Raw genomic sequence first — 17754 nt, forward strand, 5'->3', positions numbered from 1 at the left:
AAAGGAAATTCGCTGAGCCGGTACTGGGGAAGATTTTTTGAAGTCTATCTTCCAACCCAGGTGAGAAAGTATCTATTGTGATGGCCACGGCTTCCTTGCAGGAGGGCGGAAAGAGGGGCCTTTGATGAGGATATCGTCTAAATACGGGAGCGCCACCACTCCTCGGGTGTGGAGTATGGCCACGGCAGCCGCCATGACTTTGGTGAATACCCTGGGAGCGGTGGCGAGGCCGAAGGGCAGAGCAACGAATTGGAAGTGATCTTCCTGAACTGCGAAGCGAAGAAACCTTTGGTGAGGATGTAAAAAAATAGGAGTGTGGAGGTATGCGTCCTGGATGTCTATAGATGCCAGGAACTCGCATTTTTCCATGGAGGCGATGACAGAACGAAGCGATTCCATCCGGAACCGTCGTACCCTGACGAACCTGTTCAGCAGTTTTAGGTCCAGTATGGGCCGTACTGTACCGTCCTTTGGAACAATGAAGAGGTTTGAATAAAAACCTTGAAACCTTTCGCTTTGAGGGACTGGAATAATAACTCCATCTTTTCTCAAAGAGCTTATAGCTTTGAAGAATTCTGATGCTTTTGCCCTGGGAGGAGAAGACAGGAAAAAACGGTTTGGAGGATGAGATAAGAGATCTATCTTGTATCCGGAGGACACTAGATCGCGGACCCACTCGGCACTGAAGGAAAGCAGGCGGCTGCCTACTTTGAGGGTGTCCCCCGGATACCGCAGGGAGTCATTGTGTGGAAGGTCTGCCCGTTCTGGCGCCTCTGGATCCTGGCTGCCTTGGCCTGCCTCTCCATTAAGGGGAAGGCTTGAAAGAGGCCTGTGAACCTCTGTCTCCACGTTGTGCCCGGCCAGAACCGGGAGATGTGGAAGTAGAGGACCAGTTTGAGTTGTAACGAGGAAAAAAAAAAAAAAGAAAAAAAGAAAAAAAGTCGGGAATGAACCTGTGGTTGCAGATTTTGAAAGGGCCGAGAGGGTCTCTGTTGTGGAAGAAATTTAGTCTTCCCTCCAGTGACGTCAGAAATTAACTGGTCGAGCTTTTCGCCAAAAAAGCGACCGCTTTGATATGGGAGAGAAGTCAATGACTTTTTGGAAGTAGAATCCGCACGCCAGTCCCTGAGCCATAAGGACTTCAGGATGGTGATGGCATTTGCTGCTGCTTGAGAGGCGCAGTTAGCGGCATACAGGGACAGTGTCACTACAAAATCTCCAGCTCTGGCTATCTGAGTAGTGAGGTCAGCTATCTCTGAGGGGGGGGGGGGGGGGGGGGGGGGGGAGAGATTGGTATCCAGTACTGCTGAAGACAAGACCTCAGCCCAGTGGGTCATAGCCTTAGCCACTCACGTAGCGGCAAAAGATGGACAGAGTGCGGCCGCTGAGGCTTCAAAGGCTGAACGCGCCATATTGTCGATCTGACGATCGGTTGGATTTTTGATAGAGGCGCCCTCTGAGGAGGATAAAACAGATTTGGTAGCCAGGCGCGATACCGGAGGATCTACTGGGGGAGATTGTGACCAATCTTTTCTTAGATCCTGGGCAAAGGGATATTTGGACTCCATGGGCTTCTGCCCTGTGAATCGCTTATCTAGACGATCCTGTGAGATTCCACAATTTGCTTAAACTCGGGATGAGTGGCGAACACTCTGTGAGCTCGTTTGGTCCTCTTAAAGGACATGGCATGAGCCATTTAGATAAGGGTTCCTCCTCAGTCTTATTCACTGACTCAATTAGAGAGTCGAGAGTCTCCTGATCGTGATGAAATTCCTGATCTAGGGACGTATCAGAATCGTCCTCTGAAACAGCTTCTCTACTAGCCCCAATGGAAGGGGAGCAAGAAATGGAGCTCTCAGAACGCGAAAACCGTTGATGGTCTGGGGATATGGCATGAGTCCTTTTCCTGGAAGAATGAAAACTCCTTGGCAAGGTACGACCCCTGGAGTACGAGGGGTTCTGAGCATCGGAAGCGTCGTCTGTATTAGTGCCCTGGTTAGAGGAAGGGTCTCGGAACGAGTCTAAGGCCGGAGACACACTGGTGCGAGATACGGCCGAGTCTCGCTGGTTAAAAGCAAGCTGTGGCACCGGCACTCCGAAGCGGAGCGTGCGGCTCCATGTATTGCTATGCAGCTGCACGCTCCGCTCCGGAGTACAGGTGCCACAGCTTGCTTTTAACCAGCGAGACTCGGCCGTATCTCGCACCAGTGTGTCTCCGGCCTAACGCTTTTGCCAGGAATGCCATAGACCGGATAAGGGAGGTAGCCCACTCAGGGGGACTAGGCTCAGTGGGTTCAGTATCAGCAACAGGTGGTTCCTGAGCCGTCGCCGGTTCACAAGCTGTGCATAATGCAGTATTGTGACCCCGGGGTAATGATACCTTACAAGAGGTACCTGCAGCGAAAAATATATATATATATAAAAGTTTAAATCACCCCCCTTTCGCCCCAATCAAAATAAATCCCAAAAAAATCAAACCTACACATATTTGGTATCGCTGCGTTCAGAATCGCCTGATCAATAAAAAAAAAAAAAAAGCATTAACCTGATCGCTAAACGGAGTAACAAGAAAAAAAAAATCGAAACGCCAGAATTACATTTTTTTGGTCGCCGCGACATTGCATTAAAATGCAATAACGGGCGATCAAAAGAACGTATCTGCACCGAATTAGAATCATTAAAAACGCCAGCTGGGCACGCAAAAAATAAGCCCTCAACCGACCCCAGATCATGAAAAATAGAGACGCTACGAGTATCGGAAAATGGCGCAATTTTTTTTTTTTTTTTAGCAAAGTTTGGAATTTTTTTTCACCAAAAAAATAACCTAGATATGTTAGGTGTCTATGAACTCGTAGTGACCTGGAGAATCATAATGGCAGGTCAGTTTTAGCATTTAGTGAACCTAGCAAAAAACAAGTGTGGGATTGCAATTTTTTTGCAATTTCACCGCACTTGGAATTTTTTTCCTGTTTTCTAGTACACGACATGGTAAAACCAATGATGTCGTTCAAAAGTACAACTCGTCCCGCAAAAAATAAGCCCTCACATGGCCAAATTGACGGAAAAATAAAAAAAAGTTATGGCTCTGGGAAGGAGGGGAGTGAAAAACGAACACGGAAAAACGAAAAATCCCAAGGTCATGAAGGGGTTAAAGGAAAAAAATAGAACAAAAAATAAAAAATAAAAATAAAAACGGTGGGGTCTGAAACAGACCCAAGTGCCTCCTACAGACACTAAGCAAGAACTGGTTCACTGAGAGCCAGCAGGAGGGTGTATACTGCAGGGGAGGAGCTATTCTTTGTGTTTACTTAGTGTCCTCCTACTGGCAGCAGCATAACACCCATGGTCCTGTGTCCTCCAATGAGGCGTAGGAGAAAGCAGCAACATGACTAACCAGAAAACTTTAAAAAACAAAACCTAAATTAGCCATGGTGGCCCAATAATGCACGTTGGTTTGCTCTGGAAATCATTTAACATCTAGATACTGTATTTTACAAGTACATATGAAGCCGACGGCCATACAGTATATGACAGCATGTGTGCTACATACCTTCTCAAACAGGGGACGGTACAGGGCTGCGTACTTTCTTTCCAGCTCATGCACCTCTTCATAGAATTTTGCTTCTATGTGTGAACATTTCTCCTGAAGTTGCTTTAGCGCATTGATTCTTCTCTTCACTGGTTTGGGCAAACTGTTGGGGAGAAGAGAAAACACAGTCAGTTATATTTGACTATCTTGCAATCACCCCATTTCCCCCCACAAATACTCCCGGGAGCCCTTATGGGAAAGGTTTTGAAAATCTTAAGTCTCAGCAGGATCTGATTTTTTGGGGGAGAGTTGTGTGACAAACAAAGTAGCTGCCATAGGAGCACCCACTCAGCTATCTTGGCCCTGTAAACAGCAAACCTGCACAAATTCTGTTGGCATGATTATGTATAAAATGGCCTTTAAACACGTATTAATTGATTCATCTAGTCAATCGGCGCTTGTTCAAGCAGGAAATTTGCCTTTATATTTACAATAAGTTTTCCCTAGGCAAATCTACCCTTGTTTGCCAGAAATATATATATATATATAGAAGTCGTCACTCTGGCTTTCAGTCTAGTCAGGTTATGCTGGGAGTTGTAATTCTGCAACGGCTGATGACCAGCCAAACAATGCTATATACATACTTGGCTCCTTCAGGGATCATTAACCCCTTAGTGACAGAGCCAATTTGGTACTTAATGACCGAGCCAATTTTTACAATTCTGACCACTGTCACTTTATGAGGTTATAACTCTGGAACGCTTTATCGGATCCCGCTGATTCTGAGATTGTTTTTTTCGTGACATATTGTACTTCAAGTTAGTGGTAACATTTCTTCGATATTACTTGCGATTATTTATGAAAAACACGGAAATATGGCGAAAATTTTTAAAATTTTGCAATTTTCAAACTTTGTATTTTTATGCCCTTAAATCAGAGATATGTCACGAAAAATAGTTAATAAATAACATTTCCCACATGTCTACTTTACATCAGCACATTTTTGGAAACAAAATTTTTTTTTGTTAGGGAGTTATAAGGGTTAAAAGTTGACCAGCAATTTCTCATTTTAACAACATGTTTTTTTTTAGGGACCACATCACCTTTGAAGTCATTTTGAGGGGTCTATATGATAGAAAATAACCAAATGTGAAACCATTCTAAAAACTGCACCCCTCAAGCTGCTCAAAACCACATTCAAGAAGTTTATTAACCCTTTACGTACTTCACAGGAACTGAAACAATGTGGAAGAAAAAAAAAAAAAAAAATGAACATTTAACTTTTTTTTTGCAAACATTTTACTTCAGAACCATTTTTTTTAATTTTCACAATTGTAAAAACAGAAATTTAACCACAAATTTTGTTGTGCATTTTCTCCTGAGTACGCCGATACCCCATATGTGGAGGTAAACCACTGTTTGGGCGCACCGCAGAGCTTGGAAGAGAAGGAGTGTCGTTTTACTTTTTCAATGTAGAATTGGCTGGAATTGAGATCGGACGCTATGTCACGTTTGGAGAGCCCCTGATGTGCCTAAACAGTAGAAACCCCCCAAAAGTGACCCCATTTTGGAAACTAGACCCCCCCATGGAACTTATCTAGATGTGTAGTGAGAACTTTGAATGCCCAAGTGCATCACAGAAGTTTATAATGCAGAGTCGTGAAAATAAAAAATATATTTTTTTTTTTAACAAAAAAGATTTTTTAGCCCCCAAGTTTTTATTTTCACAAGGGTAACAAGAGAAATTGGACCCCAAAAGTTGTTGTCCAATTTGTCCTGAGTATGCTGGTACCCCATATGTGGGGGTAAACCACTGTTTGGGCGCATGGCTGAGCTCGGAAGGAGCGCCGTTTTGGAATGCAGACTTTGATAGAATTGTCTGCTGGCATTATGTTGCGTTTGCAGAGCCCCTGATGTGCCTAAACAGTAGAAACCCCCCACAAGTGACCACATTTTGGGAACTAGACCACCTAAGGAACTTATCTAGATATGTGGTGAGAACTTTGAATGCTCAAGTGCTTCACAGAAGTTTATAATGCAGAGTAGTGAAAATAAAAAAATATTTTTTTTCCCCACAAAAAAGATTTTTAGCCCCCAAGTTTTTATTTTCACAAGGGTAACAGCAAAAATTGGAACCCAAAAGTTGTTGTCCAATTTATCCCGAGTACGCTGATGCCCCATATGTGGGGGTAAACCACTGTTTGGGCGCACGGCAGAGCTCAGAAGGGAGGGAGCACCATTTGACTTTTTTTAGCGCAAAATTGTCTGTCGTTTGGAGACCCCCTGATGTACCTAAACAGTGGAAACCCCCCAATTCTAACTCCAACACACCCCTAACCCTAATCTCAACCCTAACCTCAAACCTAACCCTAATCCCAATACACCCCTAACCCTAATCCCAACCCTAACCTTAACCCTAATCCCAAACGTAACCCTAATCCCAACTGTAACCCTAATACCAACCCTAATCCAAACCCCAACCCTAATCCAAACCCTAACCCTAATCCCAACTCTATCCCTAACTTTATCCCCAACCCTAACCCTAATTTTAGCCCCAACCCTAGCCCTAAGGCTACTTTCACACTTGCGTCGTGTGGCATCCGTCACAATCCGTCGTTTTGGACAAAAAACGGATCCTGCAAATGTGCCAACAGGATGCCTTTTTTGCCCATAGACTTGTATTACCGATGGATGGCCACACGTTGCATCTATCGTGCACTGGATCCGTTGTGTTTTGGCGGACCGTCGTCACAAAAAAAGTTCAATGTAACCTTTTTTTTGTACGTCGCGTCCGCCATTTCCGCGCATGCGTGGCCGTAACTCTGCCCCCTCCTCCCCAAGACAGACTGGGCAGCGGATGCGTTGAAAAACTGCATCCACTGCCCACGTTGTGCACAATTTTCACAACGTGCGTCGGTACGTCGGGCTGACGCATTGCGACCGCCCCGTACCGACGCAAGTGTGAAAGAAGCCTAAGGCTACTTTCACACTAGCGTCGTACTCGGCCCATCGCAGTGTGACGGGCCGACGTACCGACGCTAGCGTTGTAAGCGCCGCACAACGGGTGCAGAGGATGCTGTTTTTTCAACGCATCCGCTGTCCCATTGTGAGGTGCGGGGAGGCGGAGGCGGAGTTCCGGCCGCGCATGCGCGGTCGGAAATGGCGGACACGTTGCACAAAAAAAAGTTACATGTAGCGTTTTTTTGTGCCGACGGTCCACCAAAGCACGACGCATCCGTCGCACGACGGATGCGACGTGTGGCAATCCGTCGCTAATGCAAGTCAATGGAGAAAAAAAAAAAACGCATCCTGCAAGCACTTTTGCAGGATGCGTTTTTTCTCCAACGACGCATTGCGACGGAAGCCAAAAAACGCTAGTGTGAAAGTAGCCTAACCCTAGCCCTATAACCCTAACCCTAGCCCTATAACCCTAACCCTATAACCCTAGCCCTAACCCTAATTTTAGCCCCAACTAGTCTCTCCTGCCGGCCGGCAGATGGCAGCAGATGGCGGGCGCACTGCGCATGCGCCCGCCATTTTCTTTGCAGAGGAAGAAGCCGGCCGGCAAGAGGAGACGCAGGAGGACCCGGGGACACCGGGTGAGTATGATAGGGTCCCCGAATCCCCCTATTTCTCTGTCCTCTGATGTGCGATCACATCAGAGGACAGAGAATTACAGATCGCTTTTTTTTTTTTTTTGCGGTCGCCGGTAAACAGTTAATTACCGGCGATCGCAAAACAGGGGTCGGTAAGAACCGACCCCCATCATGTTCTTTGGGGTCTCGGCTACCCCCGGCAGCCGAGACCCCAAAGATCTTCCGGGTGCCGAGCGCACTGCGCATGCGCCCGCCATTTTTTCCCAGAAAAAAGATGGCGGCGCCCATCGGGAGCCACGAGGAGCACCGGGGGAGATAGGTGAGTATTGGGGGCCATCGGGGACACTATTTCTCTGTCCTCCGATGTGCGATCACATCGGAGGACAGAGAAATTAAATGGCAAATCGCGTTTTGTTTTTTTTTGTTGCGACCTCCGGTAAACGGTTAATTACCGGCGATCGCAACTCGGGGGTCGGTAAAACCCCCCCCGAATCATGTTCTCTGGGGTCTCGGCTACCCTCCGCAACCGAGACCCCAGAGAAAATCCGACTCTGGGGGGCGCTATTCACTTTTTACACAGCGCCGTTAATTAACGGCGCTGTGGTTTAAGTACCCTTAGCAGCCGCCGTTAAAAGGCGTATCGGCGGTCGTTAAGGGGTTAAGGTGTCCAATTTTCTTCATATACAAGAAAAAAAAACAACCCCCCCCCCCCAAAAAAAAAAACAAAACAAAACAAAAAAAAAACAAAAAAACACACGGATGAGTTTGATCAGAGGGCATTTGTTTTTCTTACTTGATAAAAAAACAACACACACACGGACGTATGAATGGCCCCACACACCATTACAACAAGTACGAGTGACATCTGTGAGAAACATGTATAGCACTCATATGTGGAATCGGAAGTCTGAATCAGCTCTTAAACTGTGAGAACTTGTGATGGATGTGATCACAATCTGTGTACAGCGCTGTGGAATATGTGGGTGTAATAAGGCAATAAACTAGAGTAAGCCTCGTAATGCTCATTTGTCAAGATCATGCTCACATTTAGCTGTGGATTTGTGGTGCGGACTGCACCCCAAGATTTTACTCACAGTTCCAGGGGGTCACTTACGTTTCAATATAGCTTGAAGGTGTCTGAGAGACGCTGTCGAGCCTTTCCTGAAGGGCAGCGAGAACCTGAGGATTCTGCATTATCTGGTCTGCCAGTGTTTCTGTTGACAAGAATAGAAACATCAGCGGTGAAAGTGCATCCCCAGCTCAAGGTATAAAGGGTCTCGTCATATATGGCTCCATCCACCTGACAGATGCCGACTGTGTCCTTGTAGTCTCTGCCAGGTGTGCACTCATTTTTAACCTCGATACCCTTTTTATAAGCGGTGTTCCAAAATGTATAAGGACATGAGTCACGTCTGCCCTTTTGAAAATGCCCTTGAGAAAAAAAAGCCATCTGCAAACAATACCAATGGTGTGTGAAGTGTCAGCATTACCGAATGTAACGTCAGATGAATGGCACTCCTGTTATTAGCAGAGGCACAGTAATGGGTGCTGCCATACCCTATATAGTTGTAAAGGCACAGATGATTGGCCTCGGGGAGACCAAAACATCCAACACCGCGGAGACACCATCACGTGTTTCTCAACGCAGTGATCCAGAACACTGCCCCCATCCCTTATGGGAAATATGCAAACGGCACTGCTCCTAATAGCCAGATTCCTACTCCACACTGATGAGGGGCAAACACCCCAAAACAGCTGTCTGTGGATGGATACCATGCTTGGCATAGGTGGTTTTCCTGTATTGGATGTTTTTCTTTATTGGATGCTGCCCTTCCCGTGGTTGTTCCTTCCCGGGGAAAGGTCTGGCTATTCACTGCTTGCGTTGAGAAACACGTGATGGTGTCTCCGCAGCTATCCTACATGCGATAACCTATATAGCGGCGCAGAGAAAACCCTGGTGGACCCATCTAGGTTTTCACAAAATCCACCATCTCACCATGGCTTACGAAATAAAATAAAAAATATAATATATTAAGTAATATTTAGCCATAGGCTTCCTGTGTTCTTGTGCACGATGCCCTTGTGACACAATGCAGTCTACTCTAGAAAGTGTTTTAAAGAAAAACCTGCCAAATAAAATATCATCTATGGATTTAATATTACTGGTCCATGCTTTTATGCAAATTTTCAGATTTTGCCTTAAGACAATATAATTAACCCCTTTCTGCCAGCTGACGGAATAGTACGTCAGCTGGCAATATCCCCTGCTTTGAGGTGAACTCCGGCGGTGAGTCCACTTCAATCAAAGCCGAGACATGTCAGCTGTTTTCCGCTTGCGGCCATTAACAGTTAAATGCCGCTGTCAAACTGACAGCGGCATTTAACAAGTGCTGCCGGTGGCACGGCCGAAAGTACTCACACCGCTGACCCCCGTCACGTGATCGGGGGTAACTGGTGCGTTGCAATCACAACCAGAGGTCTCCTCGAGACCTCTATGGTTGTTTATGGCAGATTGCTATGAGCACCACCCTGTGGTCGGCGGTCATGGCAATGATGTAATTCAGCTACATAGAGGCGATCTGTGCATCACCTCTATGTAGCAGAAGCGATCGAGTTGTGCCAGCTTCTAGCCTCCCATGGAGGCTATTGAAGCATGCCAAAATAATAATATTATATATATGTACAAATCACATAATAATAATAATAAAATATATATGTACAAATCACATAATAATAATAAAAAAAAATAATAAAAAAAAATCAACACATTTGGTACTGCTACGTTCAGAATCGCCCGATCAATAATAATAATAAAAAAAAAGGATTAACCTGATCACTAAACAGCGTAGCGACAAAAATTCAAAAGCCAAAATTAAGTTTTTTTCGGTCGCCGCGACACTGCATTAAAATGCAGTAAAGGGCGATCAAAAGTTTGTATCTGCACCAAAATGGTATTAAAAACGTCAGCTCGGCACGCAAAAAAAATAAGCCCTCACCACAGATCATGAAAAATGGAGATGCTACGGGTAACGGAAAATTGCTTAATTTTTTTAAGCAATCTTTGGAATTTTTTTTTACCACTTAGATAAAAGAGAACCTAGATATGTTTGATGTCTATGAACTCGTACTGACCTGGAGAATCATAATGGCAGGTCAGTTTTAGCATTTAGTAAACCTAGCAAAAAAGCCAAACAACAAACAAGTGTGGGATTGCACTTTTTTGCAATTTCATTGCACTTGGAATTTTTTTTCCCGCTTTCTGTTACACGACATGGTAAAACCAATGGTGTCATTCAAAAGTACAACTCGTCGCACAAAAAATAAGCCCCTACGTGGCCATATTGACGGGGGGGGGGGGGGGAGAGAAAATGTAATGGCTTTGGAAAGAAGGGGAGCGAAAAACGAAAACAGCTCTGGGGGTGAAGGGGTTAAGTGGTACCCCCCCTCCCTGCAATGCTCATGTGCCACCTACACACGTGACCACTGCAGCCAATCACTGAGGTGTATGGCACAAGATCATTAAGGCCAGAGGGGAGCACAGCAGCAAAGGTGTTGGAGTGACAGGACTCGCCTTATGAGTGATGCTAGTTTTATTTTACTGCATTTACCGTTATTTTAGCACGTAGCAAAGTTGCACTGGTCATGGAAACACCTTTTAAATTTTTATTTTCTTACCAGAATTGCAAGTTACCAGTATTGGTATTACTTCCTGATTAATGGGAGCCCCAGAGAACAGTGCACAGAATCCCAGCTTAGATGGAGAGAAGGTGCACATGTTCGACCTCTGCTCTATTAGCTCAGGGACTGTGGATATAAATTGAGCAGATCACTGCAGCCTGGTTCTCAGGATCGCTGGGGGTTCCAGCAGTCAGACCCTCCTAGGAAAACTTGCAATTCTGGGAATGCCACATGATGAATTACAATGCAATATAAACTAATGATTGGTCCTGACATTTCAGAGCAGGGTCTCACCTTTCTTATCGCCTGCATGTTTATTCCCTTCCATGGACGCTCCAGCAGTTGTCAGCTTTGCTGCAGAAGAAAAAAAATTGTCAAAAATTCTCATAATTAAGAGTATTTACTACCACACAAAGACAGACGAGCCCCCCCCCCCCCCCCACCAATAACCCCTAAATGGGGACATCTAAAATCATCTGGTATTATCCTACACTATATTTTGTCAGTGCCCTTTGCAAAAATCTCATGTAGCATCAGACAATAAATTAGTGCACTTCGACATGGGGACCACATCTAGGGGGTCGGAGAGCCCAAATATCATTAGAATGATAAATTCCCCCATGTACCAAGATTGATGGATATGCAGGCTATGAGTGCCAACACTATCCAGGCATCTCAGAAGGGTCTTGGCTCATGCAAGGGACGTAGAGACCTTTTGCTCTGGTGCTTGGTTGCAGGTCATAGCTTGTAGACGGCCAGCACTTTTTAGAGGTCACTTCAAGACTGCAGCAAGTATCGGAGGTGCTCAAGTTTATAAACCGCGTCTCCTCCCAAATGCTAATCCGCAGACTGGTCCTACCCGTTTAGGATCCACTCCAGCGTTCACGTGCTGCGGCCATGACCTGGGATACACCCTGCACAGCACAGGACAGGTCTTAATTTATTAGTCACTGTGAAGGGGTGCCCAGACTTGTTTGTTTTAATGCAACTAAGCTAAAAACTAAAACAGTACAAATAGCCTTGATTAAATTTTACAAATCTCATACTTTTTAGTGCACACAGCTCCTGTTAGGATCAATTGTCTCCACGGTTACAGACTATAAACAAACCCTGTGTGTTCCGATACTGCAGACCTACCACAGATCCAAAGGGTGAACTAATTTCCCATTCAGACCGGCCGATCCAGGCCACTAAACAATTTACCTATTTTCCATGTACAAGTAGGTTATTGGCCTGTTTAGCATTTTATTTGTTCATCAGGCAGGTGCCGGCCTGTTTAGATGTGCCGAATCAGAAAAGATGGTTTCTACACTTCTATACTCGTTTGACAATTACTGAACCCGAATATCAGGTACAAATCCGACGACCTGGGTGCAGATAAGAAAGTATGAGCACTAGATATCCATTTGCTTTAGTGTGATTCAAGAGATCACTGACACAGGACACATTGCTCTTCATCAAAAAGGGTTTAGTCATTGATGCTAGTTAAGTAAGAAGTCAGAGCTAAGGGTTTTTTTTTTTTATTGCTCTAGTAAAATGAAAGCTGTGCTGTGATTGGATGCCATGGACAAGAAAAGTTTTACTTTTATACAGTGCTGTCATCCCAGTATTCTAATCACACAGTGAGAGGCCTCCAGTGGGCAGGACTATAGGTCAGGGAGGCAGCCGGGAAACTCCAGGAAGTAAAAAAAAAAGTTGAAAAATTGAATATTACTCTCCCGCTCTGGACCCTCGGCATCACACCATGCACTAAGGCTACGTTCACATTTGCGTTGTGCGCCGCAGCGTCGGCGCCGCAGCGCACAACGCAAACAAAAACGCAGCAAAACGCATGCACAACGCTGCGTTTTGCGCCGCATGCGTCGTTTTTTTCATTGAATTTGGACGCAGCAAAAATGCAACTTGCTGCGTCCTCTGCGCCCCGACGCGGGCGCCGCAGCGACGCATGCGGCGCAAAACGCAAGTGCGCCGCATGTCCATGCGCCCCCATGTTAAATATAGGGGCGCATGACGCATGCGGCGCCGCTGCGGCGCTGGCCGCAAATGTGAACGTAGCCTAAGTCTGGATTCACACGTCCGAGCACGGACCAAAAATGTAAGGATCGGCTGAGGTCTCCGAACCTAAACGCAACAGCCTCATTTATTCCTTTGGGGTTGTTAAGTTAAATAGGAACTGTTACCAGGTCAAAAGTGGCCAGATTATGCTCTAATTTTACTCCTGCTGTTCTCTTAAGTATTCCATTTTTTGGGGGGAAATACACCATACGGTTTCAGAGAAATGTTAATTTTTATGGTCTTTACTAATGAAGCAGTGCTCACAGGATCCTCTGGGGAGTGTCTTTAGGCTGATCTGCATAATTACATCATTGACCACACCCCCTTGCAAAGAGCATGAAAACCAGCACCAAAAAAAGGTCCATATGTCATGAACTGTGTAGAAGCAAAATGTATATCTATCTCTCACATAAAATGTAACATAATATAAATAAAAATCCACTGCGAGAATTAAAGGGGTTGTCCATGAATGACATATTGAAGGCCTATCCATTGAATATGAGTAAAAAGCCTCCGCTGAGTATTGTTCTTTATCTCTCCCTCATTTGAATGGCAGAGGCCATTAAGCAATGGACGGGGCTGCTGTACTTCCCAGCATAATTGCTTTCTGGACACTGCTGTAAGAGTTCACAGTTGATTGGTGGGGTACCAGGTCACAGACCCCGAATGATCACATTCTAGTGACCTAGTCAATGGATAAGCAAGTCTCGACAACCTTTCTAAGCCCAAGTTCACATTTGCGTCTGTGTGCGCAGCGTACGATCCGCATGCGTCTTGTATAGATATCGTTAACATTGTGTACACAGGGACATGTTTTTGCATGCATTTGCTTACGAATGCGTCGTTTCGCGTTGTGCGGCGGGGACAGGCGAATGCAACATGTTGAATTTTTTTGAGGGGTCAAATATTGCGCAATCGTCTGTATGCGGGCGATTGCGTAAAAAAAACGAATACCTGTATATGGGAACGCATTGGTACGCAATGACATGCGTACAAATGCATTGTCGATACGCATGCGTACTTTAGACTGCGCATGTCCAGAAAATGATGTCACAGCCTCCTCTATGCGCATAAAAACATAAACGCTTGCCAAAACGCATTTAAATGCATGCATATGCAGCGTTTTTGTTTGCGTCATGCGCAAGATGATGCACAGGCGTAAGAATGCTTTTGCGCACGCAGACAATACGCTGCGGACACATACGCAAATGTGAACTTAGGGTAAGGCTACGTTCACAGGATGAGGACATGATGTTGCAGATTTTCTGGATCAATTTGCTAACTTAGGTTACTTGGGTTTTTCTTCATTGCGTTTGTCTTTCATGTTATGTTTTACATAAAGCTGCTTCGGTTTTTAAAAACAAACCAGAGTGTGCGTGAAACGTCTATGCACCTCATTCATTTTGCTGGAACTGTAATATGCTGCGGGTTTTTTTGTACGGCGTCAAACGCTCAACAAAAACTCATTGTGGGAACTTAACCATAAGTTTTGTTTTAGCGTTAGACCACTGGCAGCAGGGTTGGTGGGACTAACGACCATCTCAGACTTCATTTATAGAAAACCAGGACATTTCGATAACAGAAGTGACAGGCCTGCATAGCCCTGCTGTCCAGACGAGGGTCTATTCAGCCCTCTATAAGGAGGCCTTCATCAGACAGACAAACAATGTTAACCTGCAGGAAACTGCAGGACAGGGGGCTGTATTAAGTGGCTGATAACAGGGGACAATAGCTTGCAATAAAGTCTGAAAAGAGGCTGACATGCTTTATGTTGCATCTCCAGTTCTCAGATGACCCTCCAACATTTACGCGGCAGAAAGGGCTTTGCCCAAGTTTCCAGGAGTCTTGAGCTAATTAAACTGGCAGCTAATTCAGGACAAAGTCTCCTTTAAATTTTCTGGCGGCAATAATTTACTACAGCGTCACAATTTACAGAACTGCCAATCATTTGTCCTTGGCCTGCAGTACAGATCTGAGGCCCACATAGCACATTAAGTTTTTTTTAATTAGGATATTAGTTATAAATACCAAGAATAACATGTGCCAGGGCCATGTGTGCCCGCTGTGCCAGTCCCGATCTATTAATAACTTCACACATTTCGTCCTGAAGCATATGTGCCGCACGTGTAGGATTACAGGGGTCGCTAACATGACAGCTGCCACCGCTAATGTGGCAAATACAGCAATACACAATGCAGCAGGAACCTAGAACCTGCCCCTTTAAATTAGGATTGCTGGGCCCTGCTGACAGCTGAAGATACGCGTGTAAAACGTACTACCATGGTAAGGACAGCATGTCACTTCTCTCTGGTGGCAAGGTGCCATAATGCAGCGTTACATCGAATAAGAGACAATGAGAACAGCTCTGCAGGTCGGTCAGGTAATAAGGGCCCCACACCATCCTCCATAGTAAGGCTATGTGCACACGTTGCGGATTTTTCCGCACCTTTTTTTAAAAAATCCACAGGTAAAACGCACTGCGGTTTTTGTGCAGATTCCCATTATGGAACAGGTGTAAACCACTGCGGAATCCGCACAAAGAATTTACATGCTGCGGAAAATACAACGCAGCGTTTCTGCGCGGTATTTTCTGCAGCATGTGCACAGCGGATTTGGTTTTCCATAGGTTTTCATGGTACTGTACACTGCATGGAAAACAGCTGCAGATCCGTTGCAGATCCGCAGCATGTACACATAGTCTAAAGAGAATTGGGAGTAAAAACACAGCAGCTACTGTGGGCACACATCAGGAAAGAGGCAGGAGGCCTCTGTACCGGCTGTGGGCACATGTCAGGGAAGAGGCCCCTGTACCGGCTGTGGGCACACGTCAGGGAAGAGGCAGGGGCCTCTGTACCGGCTGTGGGCACATGTCAGGGCAGCACGAGGCCTCTGTACCGGCTGTGGGTGATATCGCGCAGGACAGCGCTGCTCTGTGTCCGGGCAGTGAGGGGCGGCATGTGGTGCGGACTCTGGGGAGCTGTCAGAGTTCAGGCGCTGCCCGGCTCCGGCCTACACTTGCTACTGCCATCATTCCTCACACAGAGCCCTGGTCAGCGCCCGCTCTCGGCCACGCAGTCCGCACTCATCCCCGCCCGCCACACGTCCTCCACCGCCGGTCACACCCGCTTACCAGCCGCCTCAGATCACCGCACTCTGCTCCTCAGCGCCTACCAGGAACTGCTCAACCGCAGGGTAATGATTGGCTGGGGAGGAATGACGCAAACACGCAGCCGAACGCTGATTGGTGAAACTGTTGTCACTCCTGCAGTCACGTGGTCGTCATCCGCAGCAGTTGCCCCAACAGGTAGTGTCCATGCTGCTACTGTACTAATGGGCTGTATACCGTATATATAGTAATATATGTACACAGCCCTATATATATATATATATATATATATATATATATATATATATATACACACACACACACACCGTATATAACAGGTACACCGCCCTATATATACCGTATATATGTACACACCGCCTTATATATACCATATATATGTGTACACCACCCTATATATACCGTATATATGTGTATACTGCCTTATATATACCGTATATATGTACACACCGCCCTTTATATACCTTATATATGTATACATCGCCCTATATATACCGTATATATGTGTACACCGCCCTATATATACCATATATATGTGTACACCGCCCTATATATACCGTATATATGTGTATACTGCCTTATATATACCGTATATATGTACACACCGCCCTTTATATACCTTATATATATGTATACATCGCCCTATATATACCGTATATATGTGTACAACGCCCTATACCTTATGGGTACACAGCCCTATATATACCGTATATATGTGTACAGCGCCCTATATATATACCTTATGTGTACACTGCCCTATATATGTACACACCGCCCTATATATACGCATGTGTGTACGCCACCCTATATATACCGTATATATGTACACACCGCCCTATATATACGCATGTGTGTACGCCACCCTATATATACTGTATATATTTACACACCACCCTTTATATACCGCTTATTATGTGTACACCGCCCTATATATATGTACACACTGCCCTATATATACCGTATATATGTGTACACCGCCCTATATATATATATGTACACACTGCCCTATATATACCGTATATATGTACACACCACCCTGTATATACCTTATATATGTGTACACCGCCCTATATATACCTTATATATGTACACACCGCCCTGTATATACCGTATATATGTGTACACCGCCCTATATATACCTTATATATGTACACACCGCCCTATATATATGTACACACCGCACTGTATATACGTGTACACCGCCCTATATATACCGTATATGTGTATACTGCCCTATATATAAATTATATGTGTGTGCGCCGCCCTATATATACCGTATATGTGTACACCAGCCCATATATACCGTATATGTGTACACTGCCCTATATACACACCGTATATGTGTACACCGCCCTTTATATACGTATATGTGTGTATGCCACCCTATATATACTGTATATATGTACACACCGCCCTATATATACACCGTATATGTGCCCACCACCCTGTATATACCGTATATATGTACACACCACCCTATACCGTATATATGTACACACTGCCCTATATATACCTTACATGTGTACACAGCCCTATATATGTACACACCGCCCTATATATACCGTATATATGTGTACACCGCCCTATATATACACACCGTATATATGTGTACACCACCCTATATATACACCGTATATATGTGTACACCACCCTACATATACCGTACATATGTACACACCACCCTATATACCGTATATATGTACAGACCGCCCTATATACACCTTATGTTACACAGCGCTATATATACCGTATATATGTGTACACCGCCCTAT

At 45.2% G+C, this 17754-nt stretch overlaps 1 protein-coding gene across 6 annotated transcripts in view; it reads right to left on the minus strand.

Annotated features, from left to right (window-relative positions):
• The window catches only part of NAP1L4 (nucleosome assembly protein 1 like 4), a 72541-nt gene extending 56459 nt beyond the window's left edge, over positions 1-16082 (minus strand). For 3 of the 6 annotated variants that reach the window (XM_077287113.1, XM_077287111.1, XM_077287114.1), the window contains exons 1-4: positions 15989-16082; positions 11098-11157; positions 8240-8339; positions 3551-3692 (exon numbers count right to left, since the gene is read on the minus strand). In XM_077287113.1, coding sequence (XP_077143228.1) covers positions 3551-3692; positions 8240-8339; positions 11098-11131 — 276 coding nt within the window. In that variant the 5' untranslated portion in view covers positions 11132-11157; positions 15989-16082. Of the gene's footprint in view, positions 1-3550; positions 3693-8239; positions 8340-11097; positions 11158-15753 lie in introns of all 6 variants that reach the window. The other 3 variants (XM_077287117.1, XM_077287115.1, XM_077287112.1) reach the window with 3 other exon arrangements.
• Between the last annotated feature and the right edge of the window lie 1672 nt (positions 16083-17754).

The sequence above is a fragment of the Ranitomeya variabilis genome, chromosome 2 (assembly GCF_051348905.1).
Source record: "Ranitomeya variabilis isolate aRanVar5 chromosome 2, aRanVar5.hap1, whole genome shotgun sequence".
Classification (NCBI taxonomy): Eukaryota; Metazoa; Chordata; class Amphibia; order Anura; family Dendrobatidae; genus Ranitomeya; species Ranitomeya variabilis.